This window comes from Tiliqua scincoides, chromosome 12 (assembly GCF_035046505.1).
Source record: "Tiliqua scincoides isolate rTilSci1 chromosome 12, rTilSci1.hap2, whole genome shotgun sequence".
Taxonomy (NCBI): domain Eukaryota; kingdom Metazoa; phylum Chordata; class Lepidosauria; order Squamata; family Scincidae; genus Tiliqua; species Tiliqua scincoides.
Window position 1 is genome coordinate 13001727 of NC_089832.1, and position 15316 is coordinate 13017042.

The 15316-nt window shown below is 47.6% G+C and overlaps 1 protein-coding gene and 1 pseudogene across 7 annotated transcripts in view; both read right to left on the bottom strand.

The window, feature by feature from the left end:
- The window catches only part of DACH2 (dachshund family transcription factor 2), a 340677-nt gene continuing 325361 nt past the window's right edge, over positions 1–15316 (bottom strand). For all 7 annotated transcript variants that reach the window (XM_066639978.1, XM_066639976.1, XM_066639974.1 and 4 more), the window contains 3 exons: positions 14269–14412; positions 12090–12155; positions 1–69 (listed from right to left, as the gene is read on the bottom strand). In XM_066639978.1, the coding sequence (XP_066496075.1) occupies positions 32–69; positions 12090–12155; positions 14269–14412 (248 nt within the window). In that variant the 3' untranslated portion in view covers positions 1–31. The remainder of the gene's footprint in view (positions 70–12089; positions 12156–14268; positions 14413–15316) is intronic.
- On the bottom strand, positions 11857–11976 carry LOC136663467 (5S ribosomal RNA; annotated as a pseudogene).

The window sequence follows — 15316 nt, forward strand, 5'->3', positions numbered from 1 at the left end:
CCCTCTCCCTCCCCTTTCAGATTAAGTGTCTTCAGTACATAATGGTTGGTTTGATGTATGTTCTGTTTTCTGAAAGAGAAAAGAATACAAGACAGCAATGCCGTGGATTATAGCTTTGGAAGAAAAAAAAAAGCTGAGCTCAAATCAGGGATGGATAGACCTTAGGCTTCTGAGAAAACTACTTTTGCTTTGCTAGTGTACTGGTAGCTACCTGTACAAAATGGTGGCTGGGAGAGGTGGAACCAATTGCACTTGTGGAACTCCTCACCACATGATATTGTGTTGGCAGTTGGCCTACATGGCTTCAGAAGAGGACCAAACAGATTTAGGGAAGAAAGTCCATCATAGGTTACAAGTCTTGATGATTGTAGGCAACCTTTGGGTTTTAGAGGTTGCCTATCTCTGGATGCAGATGCAAAAGGATGCAGGTCTCATGCGTGATCCCAGAGGCATCTGGTGGGCCACGGTGAGACACAGGAAGCTGGACTAGATAGCCCTTGGCCTGATCCAGCAGGGCTCTTCTTATGTTCTGGTGAAAACTCAGTTGAACATTCTGCTCCAAATTCCACCCATGCACCAAAACTTCAAACCATCAAGGTAGGGTGGGTGAGCAGAAAGTTTGGGGTGCATTTAGATCACTCTTATTGCTCTTAGGATAACAATGACCTCCTGTCTTCTCTGCTTTAAGTCACTATTTTTTTCCCTGAATCACAGACATGTCACAAAAGCTGTTGTAGATGACCCTGATTAGATAAAGTTAGACCTGGGGCCCAATCCTAACCAACTTTCCAGTGCTAATGCAGCCATGCCAATGGAGCATGGGGGGCATCCTTTGGGGGGGTGCAGTCATTGAGGCCTCCTCAAGGTAAGGGAACATTTGTTTCCACACCTCGAGGCTGCATTGGTCCTGGAAAGTTGGATAGGATTGGTCCCCTGGTCTGCCATCTATGCATGCTGGACATAGGCCCCATTTAACACCATGGGACTTGCTGCTGGGGATCTAAACTTACCCTCCTTTGGTCAAACATACCCATTTTTGAAGACAACTGAGCTCAAGAGCAACCAGTTCTTCCAGGTGGATACTGGATGTGAAGGACAACATCATAGAAGCCACCAGAATCATGGATGCAACTGGGGTTATAGGAGCAATAAGTAAAATAGACATGGAATAACCTAAATTTTGTTTGAACCTCTGAGCTGCCTGTAGGAAAGCAGCCGTTCTTAGAAGTCCCACAGGTGCTGAAAACTGCAGATAAAGGAATCCATGGTTCAGGATGTCACGGAGGTGGTCTGAGGTCTGGGGAGGTCATGCATGGCCTCAAAAAGCTCCTGGAAGGCCTAAAGCCATGTCTGCCCAATGTTGCATATATGCAACAGGGACCAAATGTGTACAGCTGTGGGCCAGGCAAAAATGGATTAAGAAACACGCTTCTGGTTTTCACGAAAACCAGAGGTGCTTTTCTAAGGTCTTCCAGGGGGCTTCTGAGGCTCAGAGAGGATTCACGTTACCTCTCTGGGCCTCAGAACACTTATAGGTGTTCCCTCTTGACGTTGGGTCAGGATATGTGGATTTGACTCACGTTGGGTCAAATCTGTGGGTCCCAAATCTGCGGATAAGGAGGATGGACCTGTGTTTTGAGAGGCCAGAAAGCATTAAAAATCATCATGGGCAGCGTTTCTTAAAGTGTGGGTCAGGACCCACACTGGTTGGGTCACTAGCCAATTTCAGATGGGTTGCGTAGCACCAGCTAATACAGAGCTGAAAATACAGGGTATAGGGCTGCTGGGTAGGGTGGTCTTCCAGTGGGCACTTTGCCCTGATTTTTTTTTTTGGGGGGGGGGAGATCGGATGCTGGAAAGGGGGGGAGGGCTGTATGATTGGACAAGGATTCAAGCCTGCATTCTGCTTTGACTTCTGAGTTGGAATGTTTGAATTCCGAGCTATGCAAAATTACAGCATGAGCTTGCTGTGTAATGGGACCTTTGGTGGATCGTGGCTTAGGTTTGAAGCCTAAACTGATTATGTCACTTCTGGCTGTGACATCACTTCCAGGTTAATGACATCACTTCCAGTGGGTCCCAACAGATTGTCATTCTAAAAAGCGTGTTCTGGTGCTAAAGCATTTGAGAACCACTGATCAGGGGGTATAAATCAATATCTTCTCCCGGGATAGGATGGGGGAGTTATTTTGGTTACTTTAGAACTCAGTCCTGTATCAATTTTTAGTTCTCCTCTCTTTCTTAACTGGTTTATTTGAAGCACCAGCAAAGCAGGCAGAGCCAAATGGAATGCAGGTCTATGTTCCTATTAGCTATCCAGCCCCAAGCAGCTCCAGAGGCATCCGCTGATTTTGAAGGCGATTGGAAAATGATTCTCCCAACCAGTCAGGGTCTCTTGTTGACATCTCTCCCATTTCTCTTTTGCATATGCCAATATCCCGTCTTCGAAAGGAAAGAGCCCTGTATTGACCAACACAGATCCTCGGAGCAATCACCGGGTTTTGCTACATTTCAATTTTGAAATGCATTTCGGCTATAATATGAGTGATTTATCATTTAACAGGAGCTGTCAAAGTAAACTCTGAGATAAAACAAAAACATCTGGAACCATAAACAGCCGAGTGCGGGAGCCGAATGTTAATCCGCATCCAGCATGTTCACTTCATTACAAACAGGAAACAGCTAATTAATGATTGACTGTTTTCATGTTTTTAAGAGGGTGCGCACTCTCCAAACAGAGATGATCTCAGGCAGAGAGCTGGGACGTAAACACAAAGGGAGAATGGGGAGGCGTGGGTAGCCAGAGGAATCTGTAGGAGGCTGGGAATCTCAGAAAGGGTGTTAGTGCTGGACTGCAGATGTCTTGATCACGGATAAATATGGTTGCTTTTAGCTCTGGAAGGAAACAAAGAAGAGGGCATCCCCTTCTCACCATTTCAGACAAGGATACCGGATGGGATCTGGCAGGTCCTAGGTCATGTCCCACTAGACAACCCTGAGTCTAGCAGGTCACAAGCATGTACATAAAGGGCACAAAAAAGGGGAGGGGGATCATCAGGGCCAACCTGTCCAACTGAATGACTGAGATGGAGGCTTCCGGAGATGGACTGAAGGAGGATGCCCATCCCCTTAGGGCTTAACCCAATCCAGAGCCCAATCCAGGCCGTAAAGTGCTTTTAGACACTCAGCAAATAAGTGGCGTTGGTGGGAAAGCCTGTGCTGTCCCAAGGGAGCCGCATCATGCCCAACAGCTGCAGATGAAGGTAAGGTTTGCACTGGGCAGCAGAAGGGCAGAAAGGTGGGAGAGTGGACTGGAGGCAAGGAGAGCGTTTCAGGTCAGAGGGTGGGTGGATCTAGCCTGGGAGGGGCTAGGGATGGAAGAGCAGGTCTCGGCCACATCCAAATCCCTGTCCTGAGCCCACCAGCCTTCCATGGGGCTACTCAGTTCTATTTACCTGGTGCAGATCCAAGTAGCTCCAATGAGCAGGCTGGGCTTGACATGGGGTAAGGGAACTAAAGTTCCTTTACCCCAAGGAGACCTCCCACCGACTCAACTGCAGCTCTGAGTACAGCGCGGGTCTGGTGGCCCCACTGCACCAGCACTGCATAGGATTGAGTTGTAACTGGCATCGGTAATCCAGTCCTCCAGGAATTTGTCCAAATCCCTTTTAGAGCCATCCATGCGAGTGGCCAGGACACATCCTGCGGCAGTGAGTTCCACACCTAATTATTCACTATATGAAAAAGTGCCTCTCTCTGTCCCTCCAAAATGTCTTGCCATTAATTTTCATGGGATGACTCTTGGTTCTAGTGCTGTGTGAAAGGCAGAGAAACCCCCCTCTAGCCACTCTCCCCATAGCATGCATAATTTTATAAGCCTCAATCATCTTCCCCATTTGTCACCCTTTTTTCTACACGAAGAAGCCCTAACTTCTTCGCTTGTTCTCATAAGGATGTGCCAGTCCAATGATCATGTAGACTGCCCACTTCTGCACTTTTTCCAACTCTATAATTTTTTTTTTGGGGGGGGGGGAGATACTGTGTCCCGAACTGGACACCGAAGAAAAGAAACAAGGGTCATAAATCCATCCCGCACAGAACATTTGCCACCTTTCAACGCTCCTGTTTTACAGCGAGTTTTACTGTATTACACCGTCAAGATTTTAAATAAATCTTTGGCCCATAAACGTATCCTTTTATTAGGATTATCCCATAATCAAATATTCATTTATGTGGGCTTCATTCTATTAAAAAATGAAATTAGAGAAAGGTGAGCCAAACTGGGGATTTGCTATAGTTTAAAGCATAATTTAATTCTCTAGAGATAATATTGACAATATAAAAAGGGTATAAATGATATTCTCCAACACTAAAATATGCTTATGAGCCCCTAGCGCATGATAGGCTCTTTTACAACCTACCATGAAACGCATGACTGCCTTAATAAGCAAGACATTTAGAAAGGGTTTTTTTTTTCATACCCGCTGCATTGTGTAACATGAATAAAGATCTCACAAATGCACCTGTGAGTCAAATCCTATGTTAATGATGGCAATCTCTCGACTGGATGATATTTTCTTTCCTAACAGGGTAGTTATTGCATAGCAGAGATGTCTCCTTCTGTTCTATATTTGGTCTCATGCAGAGAAAGAACCACCAATAATTTTGGAGGTGAATGCTGTTGGCAACCTTCAGTCTCGAAAGACTCTGGTATCGCGCTCTGAATGGTGGTTCTGGAACAGCGTCTAGTGTGGCTGAAAAGGCCAATTCGGGAGTGACAATCCCTTCCACACTGGGAGCAAGTGCAGTCTGTCCCTGGTCTGTCTCCCTGGCTATGGGCCTTCCTTCTTTGCCTCTTAGCCTCAGACTGTTGGCCAAGTGTCTCTTCAAACTGGGAAAGGCCATGCTGCACAGCCTGCCTCCAAGCGGACCGCTCAGAGGCCAGGGTTTCCCACTTGTTGAGGTCCACTCCTAAGGCCTTCAGATCCCTCCTGCAGATGTCCTTGTATCGCAGCTGTGGCCTCCCTGTAGGGTGCTTTCCTTGCACGAGTTCTCCATAGAGGAGATCCTTTGGGATCCGGCCATCATCCATTCTCACAACATGACCGAGCCAACGCAGGCGTCTCTGTTTCAGCAGTGCATACTAGGTCTCAACATATGCCCATGCTCACATGCACATGAAAGGGGACTCTTTTGATGATGCACAAGGAAACTCCACCATGCGGGCACCAGAGGAGCCTGCCTGCCACAAACAGATGTGCACAACTGTGAATCTGTTTTGCTTCTGGGGGGGAGGCATGACTGAGACATACAAAATTATACAAGTTATGGATAGAGTGGATAGAGGGATGTTCTGTTCCCTCTCACACAACACCAGAACCAGGGGACATCCACTAAAATCGAGTGTCGGGAGAATTAGAACAGACCAAGAAAAATATTTCTTTACCCAGAGTGTGATTAGTCTGTGGAACTCCTTGCCGCCGGATGTGGTGATGGCGTCTGGCCTACATGCCTTTAAAAGGGGATTGGACAGATTTCTGGAGGAAAAGTCCATCTCAGGTTACAAGCCATGATAATATGTGCAACCTCCTTGTTTTGAGAAGTAGGCTACCTCAGAAGGTAGACGCAAGGGAGCGGCACCAGGACGCCAATTTCTTGTTGTCTCATGTGCGACCTGAGGCATCTGGTGGGCCACTGTGAGATACAGGAAGCTGGACTAGATGGGCCTATGGCCTGATCCAGTGGGGCTGTTCTTATGTTCTTAACTACAATTCCCAGGAAGCCTTGCAGGTCTCTTGTTATCTGGTGTGCTCCCTGGGGCATTTGGTGGGCCGCTGTGAGATACAGGAAGCTGGACTAGATGGGCCTATGGCCTGATCCAGTGGGGCTGTTCTTATGTTCTTAACTACAATTCCCAGGAAGCCTTGCAGGTCTCTTGTTATCTGGTGTGCTCCCTGGGGCATCTGGTGGGCCACTGTGAGATACAGGAAGCTGGACTAGATGGGCCTATGGCCTGACCAGCGGGGCTGTTCTTATGTTCTTAACTACAATTCCCAGGAAGCCTTGCAGGTCTCTTGTTATCTGGTGTGCTCCCTGGGGCATTTGGTGGGCCGCTGTGAGATACAGGAAGCTGGACTAGATGGGCCTAAGGCCTGATCCAGTGGGGCTGTTCTTATGTTCTTAACTACAATTCCCAGGAAGCCTTGCAGGTCTCTTGTTGTCTGGTGTGCTCCCTGGGGCATTTGGTGGGCCGCTGTGAGATACAGGAAGCTGGACTAGATGGGCCTTTGGCCTGATCCAGTGGGGCTCTTCTTATGTTCTTAAACTACAATTCCCAGGAAGCCTTGCAGGTCTCTTGTTGTCTGGTGTGCTCCCTGGGGCATTTGGTGGGCCGCTGTGAGATACAGGAAGCTGGACTAGATGGGCCTATGGCCTGATCCAGTGGGGCTGTTCTTATGAATGCTCTTGAGATTCTATCACTTTGGAACTCAGGTGGGAGACTGCACTTTGGGACTGCTGTCCCCTGGAAAATCTCTCCTTGAGTAGACAAGTAGCACAACAGGTAGAAGGGATCTCGGCTTCCCCAGGTTAGGAACTGAGCTGCACCACCTGCAGGATCATACAGTGCATGTTGGATTGTACCATTTCAGAACTCAGGTGGGGGGTACATGGTTAGTGCCCCCCTTATACAGATATTTCCTGAGCACTGCATTTTTAGGGAGAAGAAATGAGTTCTAGCACAGCCTTCTCCCTAATATGTTAGTTTTCTATGAGCAGGGAGGGGTGTGTGTGTAAACACATGGAGAAGTATTTTAGTCATGTGATTCCCACCTTCAAGAAGTCATACAGCTCCGAGAGGGCTGTACCACAGGCTGATTCTGAATGCATGGGTTGGCATCTGGCAACCAATCATTGGGTTGGTTAAGTAATTCGACTTCAGATGACATACAGCCCAAAGGCATGCATACTTCTCCCCTGGGGCATTTGGTGGGCCGCTGTGAGATACAGGAAGCTGGACTAGATGGGCCTTTGGCCTGATCCAGCGGGGCTGCTCTTATGTACTTATGAGGAACCCTGTCGCTTCATCCTTAAATCCAACAGACAACAATCAGAAGTTATATATCTCTGCTAAAGAAGCAGCGGGTGATAATTACTGATTCGGGGCTTATTTAAATGCGTTCCTGGTTTGTCAAAAACCAGGGTGATCTTGCATTTTATGGTGTTATCTACTCTAAACAATTTTTAAAATAATCTTATTACTGAATATTTTGGACATAATCCAGCCAAAGCCCATTTCTTGTAGATATGTTGGAGCCAAAAGGTGGCTCCTCACTTCAGTGTCCTGGTCATGGTCTGCAAAGAGAGCTCTCTCATTGGACAAGTTTCTGGAGGAACAATCCATTACGGGTTACAAGCCATGATGTGCATGTGCAACCTCCTGATCTTAGAAATGGGCTATGTCAGATGCAAGGGAGGGCACCAGGATGCAGGTCTCTTGTTAGCAGGGCAGGAGGTCTGGTCTAGAGGGTAGAGCCTCCGTTTGCCTGCAGATAACATCCGCAGGTCGCCAGTTCGAGGCCACCGGCACCGTGAATGGTGAGACCTTGAAGCAGTTGACAAGCGGAGCCGAGTTATTCCACCTGCTCTTGGGTGTGAGCGAAGAAGCATCTTGGCTGCCCTCCATGTGAGAGATGAAGCAGCTGCTTGTCAGCTTGCGTGGGAGGAAATCGGAGGCCAGAATGTGATACCAGATCAAAAAGATCCATCTGAAATGTTGCGGTTCTTGAAAGATAGAACCTTTCTTTGATTGTAAAAATCCCTACGGGGATTTAGAACAGCCTGCCCATGTAAACCGCCTTGAATAAAGTCTGAGGAGAAATCTGACGACCAAGAAAGGCGGTATATAAATACATGTATTATTATTATTACTATTATTATTATTATTATTATTAGGTATGCTCCCTGGGGCATTTGGTGGGGCCGCTGTGAGATACAGGAAGCTGGACTAGATGGGCCTATGGCCTGATCCAGTGGGGCTGTTCTTATGTTCTTAACTACAATTCCCAGGAAGCCTTGCAGGTCTCTTGTTATCTGGTGTGCTCCTTGGGGCCTTTGGTGGGCCGCTGTGAGATACAGGAAGCTGGACTAGATGGGCCTATGGCCTGATCCAGTGGGGCTGTTCTTATGATTCTTCAGGGTGTGTGATGAAACATGAAACAGGGATGAAGTGTTTGTTTATTTTATAGGTACTGCCAGCAATACTGAAGGTCTCCTCCTGCTGCTATTTACTCCCCATTGTCTGCCTGGCATGATGTGTGAGAGAGGGCAGGAAAACTCTGCCCTCACTCCAATTTGGCTTCATAAATGATGCCATACGGGCAATCAGCTTTGGTTATGTGCAGGCGCCACTAAGCCAATTCAGAGGGCAACACCCCTTTCGCATCTCTTTGCTGCTGTCAAGGGGGGGGGGGAATGATACTGAGTGCAGTTGCTGCCATTGCCAGGATCACAAGGAGGTGGTGAAGAAGGATTGAGTGTGGTGGGGCTCTCGTGAAACTTTTTACCTCCCTCAAGAGCCCTCCTTTTCAAGCTGAAAAATGTTCCACCTTAAAGTGTTCGGAGGGGCCATAGTCTGGTGTTGGAGTGTTTGAAGGGGCCATAGCTTGGTGATGGAGCATCTGCTCGGCATGCAGAAGATCCCAGATAGGTAGGAAGAGAAACCCTAGACAGCCACTGCCACCTAGTGGAGACAATACATGGATATTGTCATGAATATCCGCGAATGCTGAGCCCGAGGTTGGAAGGCTTCAGAAGACCTCCCGGACATGACCATAAGTGCCTTCCAGTTGTGTCTGGGAGCTCTTCTGAAGCACAGAAGTCCCTCCAGATGCTTCTAAAAGGCAGTACCAGTTTGCCAGCGCTGCCCCCCCCCCAGGAGATTTCATTATCCACAGAATTCTGTATCCATGACCCAAGGGCCCACCATACTGAGCTAGATGGACCAATCGCCTGACTCAGAGTAAAGCTGTTACCTCCGTAGGGACCTAGGGCTGCAATCTTATCAGCCTTCCCAGGAGCAAGTGTCATTGCACACAACGAAATTTTACTTCTGAGTAAAGCACGCACAGGACCGCATTGTAAGTCCACGTTCAACTCTCTGCAGCTGAAAACCATGGAGACATCTGCAGCTTCACAGATGGTGGTCTTGCTTTCTTAAATGATAAGGTTTTCATATTTCCTGTATTGGCTTGCCTGAGTTATTAAATCAGATCAACTCTTTCTGTTTATTTCTTTTAGGTAGAGGTTGGGGGGGGGGGAATCTGAAGATGAAATGCCTGGCTATCCTTTCCTTTTGTGCACCTACAAACCCCCCCCCCTTTTCGCCCCAAACACCATCATATACAAAAGTTAACCATGGCATATACTTGCAAAAGGAGAAGTCTCTCTGCGATCATAAAAGGATGTTATTTTCTGTTCAGCAGTTCATGTTAGTGCTGTTCCTGCTAATTAATTAAAGGAGCTCTTGCTGTAATGTGCAAACAGGGAATCTGAGAAACTGAGAGGGCTTTTAGGTCTCCGAGTGAAGTTAAGTCAATCTGGGCGCAAGCAATCAAATGTAATGAAATCACATGTCAGTGCTAAGCTTGCAAAAACGCTGGAGTTTGACTGGGGAGTAAAAGGATTATAATTAGATTTCCAATAGGATAATAACTAAATGGCGCAAAGCAGTAAAGAGAAAATATTACTGTGTTAGCTAATGGTGCCGCTGGTCGGCTTCGAGGTTTTTATCAGTACCGCTTGTAGTTGTGCTAATTTAATTTGCTTTTATCAGCAAAAAAATGCATCACTCGAATGGTACTTGAATGTCATTTGCAAAAATCATTGATCTGAAGGTGCACTTAATGACACCCAGTATGTTTATTTTATAGGGAATGGAGATTGGTTGATAAAAATGGGTTGACGTACCATCCTTGAGCAGCCCACCAGTGAGTTACGGCCACAGAAATGGCAGAGCATTGAAATGCGCGTTCTTCCCGCCGCTCACTGTGCTTGATAAAGCAGCTGCCCCACTAGGCCTCCCTATTATAACAGACACTTTCAAGGTAAGGAAACCAAGATGGGTGCTTTGGGGGGGCTGGAGCTCCATGGTAAAGAGTGTGCTATGTCTACAAAAAGTGCCACTTTCAATCCCCGGCATCTCTAGGTAGAGCAGAGAAAAATGCTTCTTGCTATGTGCTGGAATTGAGGGAGATCATGTTGGGATTAGAGGTGCTCTCCCTTTTTGCTCCTTGACTCCAGGGCCAGCCCGACCATGAAGCAGTTTGCTTTGGGCATCAGATTGTGGGCATGTTCTCAGGGGCAGCAAGGCAACCCACCCACTACTCTCCCTACAGATGGTCTACAAAGCAAGGAAAGCAAACTGGAACCAATACTAGGGTATTTGCAACCTGGACAATTGTGTCCTGGTCAAATGCGTCCCGGTCTTTGGTATCTCTGGACCAGGGGTGCCCAAACCCCGGCCCTGGGTCCACTTGCGGCCCTCAAGGCCTCTCAATGCGGCCCTCAGGGAGCCCCCAGTCTCCAATGAGCCTCTGGCCCTCCGGAGATTTGTTGGAGCCCACACTGGCCCAACGCAACTGCTCTCAGTTTGAGGGTGTCTGTTTGACCTCTCACGTGAGCTGTGGGGATGAGGGCTCCCTCCACTGCTTATTGTTTGACGTCTGTGCTGCAGTAGCGGCAGCAGCAAAGGAAAGGCCAGCCTTGCTTTGTGCAAGGCCTTTTATAGGCCTTGACCTATTGCAAGACCTTCATTCATTCATATAAGTTCATCTTTAATATATTCATTTATGAAAGCTTATGCAAATGTATTCAAATTTTAAATGTAAATTAATTCTTTTCTTCCCCGGCCCCCGACACAGTGTCAGAGAGATGATGTGGCCCTCCTGCCAAAAACTTTGGACACCCCTGCTCTGGACATTTGCATCTGGGTTTTTTTTTGTGCGTCCCGGTTATTTGCACTCCATTATAACTAGGCAACAAACCAACTATAATTAAGCAACAAAGCCTCTGTTATATATCCTAAGCATCTTGTCCCAGCCCTAACCCTACTTTCGTGCAGTGGTGTCCCTAGGATTTGCGCCACCTGGTAAGGGAGTCCAGCATGTCACCCCAATGATGGACCTCCTCCCATGCATTGGTTATGGAAACATCCTGGGTGGTGGGTGTGATGATGCACCATTGCCCCGCCCTCGCATGTTTCTTGGCTATAACATTTGATAGAATAGGGATATTTCAACGCGGTTTGTTTCATCGCATTCTGCATGAAATTACGCATCGAACGATGTATAACATGATGGTATTATTCAAAAATACCTAGATTTAAAAATTTTTGGCCAGTAGTGGTGACCCCCACCCCTGTGCTTGGCAACCGGTGTGCCCCGCACCCCCCTAGCAATGCCATTGCCTTTGTGTTAAAAAAAAAATTAAAAAGTACATCTAATGTCCATATACATGTATTGGGACACATATGTCCAGGCTGCAAAAAGAACAGATGCAAATGGCCACTACTGGAATGCATTTGACCAGGACACAGCTACCCAGAATGCAATGGTCCTGTCACTACTGGTAACATCTTGGTTTTTTGCTTCCCTGGGTCGTTTGCTGCTCTGCAAATAACTGATGGGGACAACTTGAAAATCAAGGTGGTCTTCTGCATGAAAGACTTCTTGATGATGTCCAAGGGGAAAACATGCCTAGCCTTTTTCTGGGAATGCCCCTGATCAATCTTCTGGTTGATAACGAGAACCACCTTGTAGAATTGGTTGGCAACCTTCAGTCTCAAAAGACTATGGTACAAGCCTACAGCACCCGGTATTCCCAGGCGGTCTCCCATCCAAGTACTAACCAGGCCTGACCCTGCTTAGCTTCCAAGATCAGACAAGATCGGGCATGTGCAGGGTAACAGTTGCTGCACCTTGGCATTTCTACAATTGAATTGGCATGGATTTGGCATTCCGTGGCATTCTCATGGTATGAACATACCTCTGATAGGCACGTAGGACGCAAATCATATTTTTATGCTGACCTACCTTGCATGGTTGCACTGTCATGTTGGGTTCCATTGTGTTCGACTTCCATGTCTGGGATCCCAGCATCTGCAAAGTTGCAACGCAAGACATGCATTAAATTGCCCTCTCCGGGTGCAAGGGCTGCAGAAAGATCGCTGTCAGTGAGCAGACCTTCTAGAAGGAAGATGGCAGATTTGAGAACTTCCTTCCGTATGGCATTTCAAATGCTTTTCAGGCCATTAGACAATCGCCAGCTCAAACTGTTAATACGAAAACTCTGCTAGGAAATTCTCTCGTGCACACGTGCTTTGAAAACCATGGGGGATGCACAAGAGATCCTTTGCTGGGCTGTCTGTGATTTCTGAATTTTGTTCTGAGCCACAACCCTGCAGGCACATTTTCCCTTGACTTCCAGTGCTCTCCTCCACCCCACTTTTCATTAACAATGCAAATGCATGCGCTGTCTTCCCCTCCCACGTTTTCTTCAACATTCCATCAGTGTGCATCTAATGTAGAGGAGGAGAGAACACATTTACACATGTTCCCTGTAAAAATTACAAGGACTGCACGGAGCCCTAATGGAGCTGCATGGGAGCAGCTCTGGCAAGCTCGCGGTGATGTCATCATCGCCACGCTCTGGAGCGCCATAAAGGAAGCTGTCTGAGCAGTGGTTCCCAAACTGTGCACTCAGGTGCACTCACAGGGGCACTGCAGGATGTCCTTGGCCACCCTTCTTACTAGCACTTTCGGGTGCCACCACTTTGGATCACATGAAATCTCACAAGACCCAAGAAAGTAGCACCCAAATCTTGTGAGATTTGGGTGCCACCATCTTGAATCACATGAGATCTCACAAGATCCAAGAAGGTAGCACCCAAATCTTGTGAGATTTGGGTGCCACCTTCTTGGATCACATGAGATCTCCTGAGATTTGGGTGCCACAATCCAAGACAGCACCTTCCCCCCCCCCCGGCTGAACTGAGAAGAAGAGGGTGTGGGGGAGCAGTGGTTCTCAGCGTTTGTACCCCACTGTACCACTTTGCACGCTCCACGTATTGGACGTATCACCGGAAACAACTGGTGATGATGTCATCGCCTGTTACTTCTGAACTGGGAGATCAGACGCAACATGCCAAGCACCAGTAAGAGGCTCAAGGTGGACAGGAGGGCTTTTCAAACATGCAGAAAGTCCACACTGGAGCTTGGTCTGCCGAGTTGAGCCTCCTACTACTGCTTGTTGCATTGATGGTCTCGCTGCCAGGTAGAGGGATTCTGGGGATACTTAGTGTACTACTAAAATGGTTGGCAACCTTCAGTCTCGAAAGACTATGGTATAAGCCTACAGCCCCCGGTATTCCCAGGCGGTCTCCCATCCAAGTACTAACCAGGCCTGACCCTGCTTAGCTTCTGAGATCATGGTATAAGCCTACAGCACGTGGTATTCCCAGGCAGTCTCCCATCCAATTACTAACCAGGCCTGACCCTGCTTAGCTTCCGAGATCATACAAGATCAGGCATGTGCAGGGTACACCACCTCAAGCACCACCAGTGGTATGAGTACCAATGGTTGAGAAACCCTGCTCTAGAGGCTTCCTGATGCCTCCGTTCTACATTGGAGAACAAGTAATTTGGAATGCTAAAATCCAGTATGACATCCAGACCAGTGGTAATTCTAGGGACTGTGTCACCCGGTGTGGGAGGCCATTGTGTCACCCCCATGATGGAACTCCTCCCATGCATTGGGCAGGGCAACGCCCTGGGCAGTGGGCAGTGGGCAATTGCCCTGCTCCGCTGGTTTTTTGGCTATAACATTTGATAGAATAGAGCTATTTCCATGCAGTTTGTTTCATTGCATTCCGCATGAAATTACGCATCGATTGATATATAACATGATGGTATTATTCAAAAATATTAAGATTTTAAAAAGTTTGGCCAGTTGTGGTGTCACCCCCCCCCCCCGTGAGTGTCACCTGGTGTGCCCCACACCTCCCACACACACCCCCAGTGAAGCCACTGATTCAGACTGAGACATTTTCAGGAGCATCCTTGTGTTCCTTCCCTTTTTGAACCGAGCTCCAAAAAGTTCTTGCTTTTCACGCATTTGGAACTGGTGTGTTTTGGATTCCGTTCCATGGATTTGAAGTCTAAGATTCAAGCCCCTCATCGTAAATTCCATGACGGCATCCAACTCGTCTGTTACCATTGAGCATCCTGAGACCGTCGCCTGATGTTGCTTGCTTCAGAGCCTGCTCCACTTGTTCTCGCCTCTTCGATTCAAACTCAAGGGCTTCCTGCAGTTTCCTCTTGGCTTTCTTCTCTTTCTTCAAGCGCTTTTGAATTGTCGCTGAAAGACAAAAATGCGCAATTACAAACACTTCCTTGGGATTATGCCGAAGAGATACTCCTCTGTTGGCATTGAGTGTTGGGCGGGTTAGGACAGACAAAAGAAAATATTTCTTTACTCAGCGTGTGGTCGGTCTGTGGAACTCCTTGCCACAGGATGTGGTGATGGCGTCTAGCCTAGACACCTTTAAAAGGGGATTGGACAAGTTTCTGGAGGAAAAATCCATTACGGGGTACAAGCCATGATGTGTATGCGCAACCTCCTGATTTTAGAAATGGGTTATGTCAGAATGCCAGATGCAAGGGAGGGCACCAGGATGAGGTCTCTTGTTATCTGGTGTGCTCCTTGGGGCATTTGGTGGGCCGCTGTGAGATACAGGAAGCTGGACTAGATGGGCCTATGGCCTGATCCAGTGGGGCTGTTCTTATGTTCTTATGGCAGTCATGCTTTACATTTGGTGGGCAAGATTATGATGTGCAACTTTGCCACACAGACGTCTACAACAATTAGCGCCTGAGGATTATACTGTCTCTTGGTTTTAGCATGAAAATATTTTCTGCATTGCAATGTCAAATCACTTGCCGTTTGGACTTTTTGTTTCAGTACTTTTGCAAACAGAGAAGTGTCATCTTAAGAACATAAGAGCGTAAGAAGAGCACTGTTGGTTCAGGCCAAAGGCCCATCTAGTCCAGCTTCCTGTATTTCACAGTGGCCCACCAGATGCTTCAGGGAGCACACAGGACAACAAGAGACCTACATCCTGGTGCCCTCCCTTGTCAGCTGAACATAAGAACATAAAAAGAGCCCTCCTGGATCAGGCCAAAGACCCATCTAGTCCAGCTTTCTATGCCTCATAGTGGCCCACCAGATGTCTTAGGGAGCACACAAGACAACAAGAGACCTG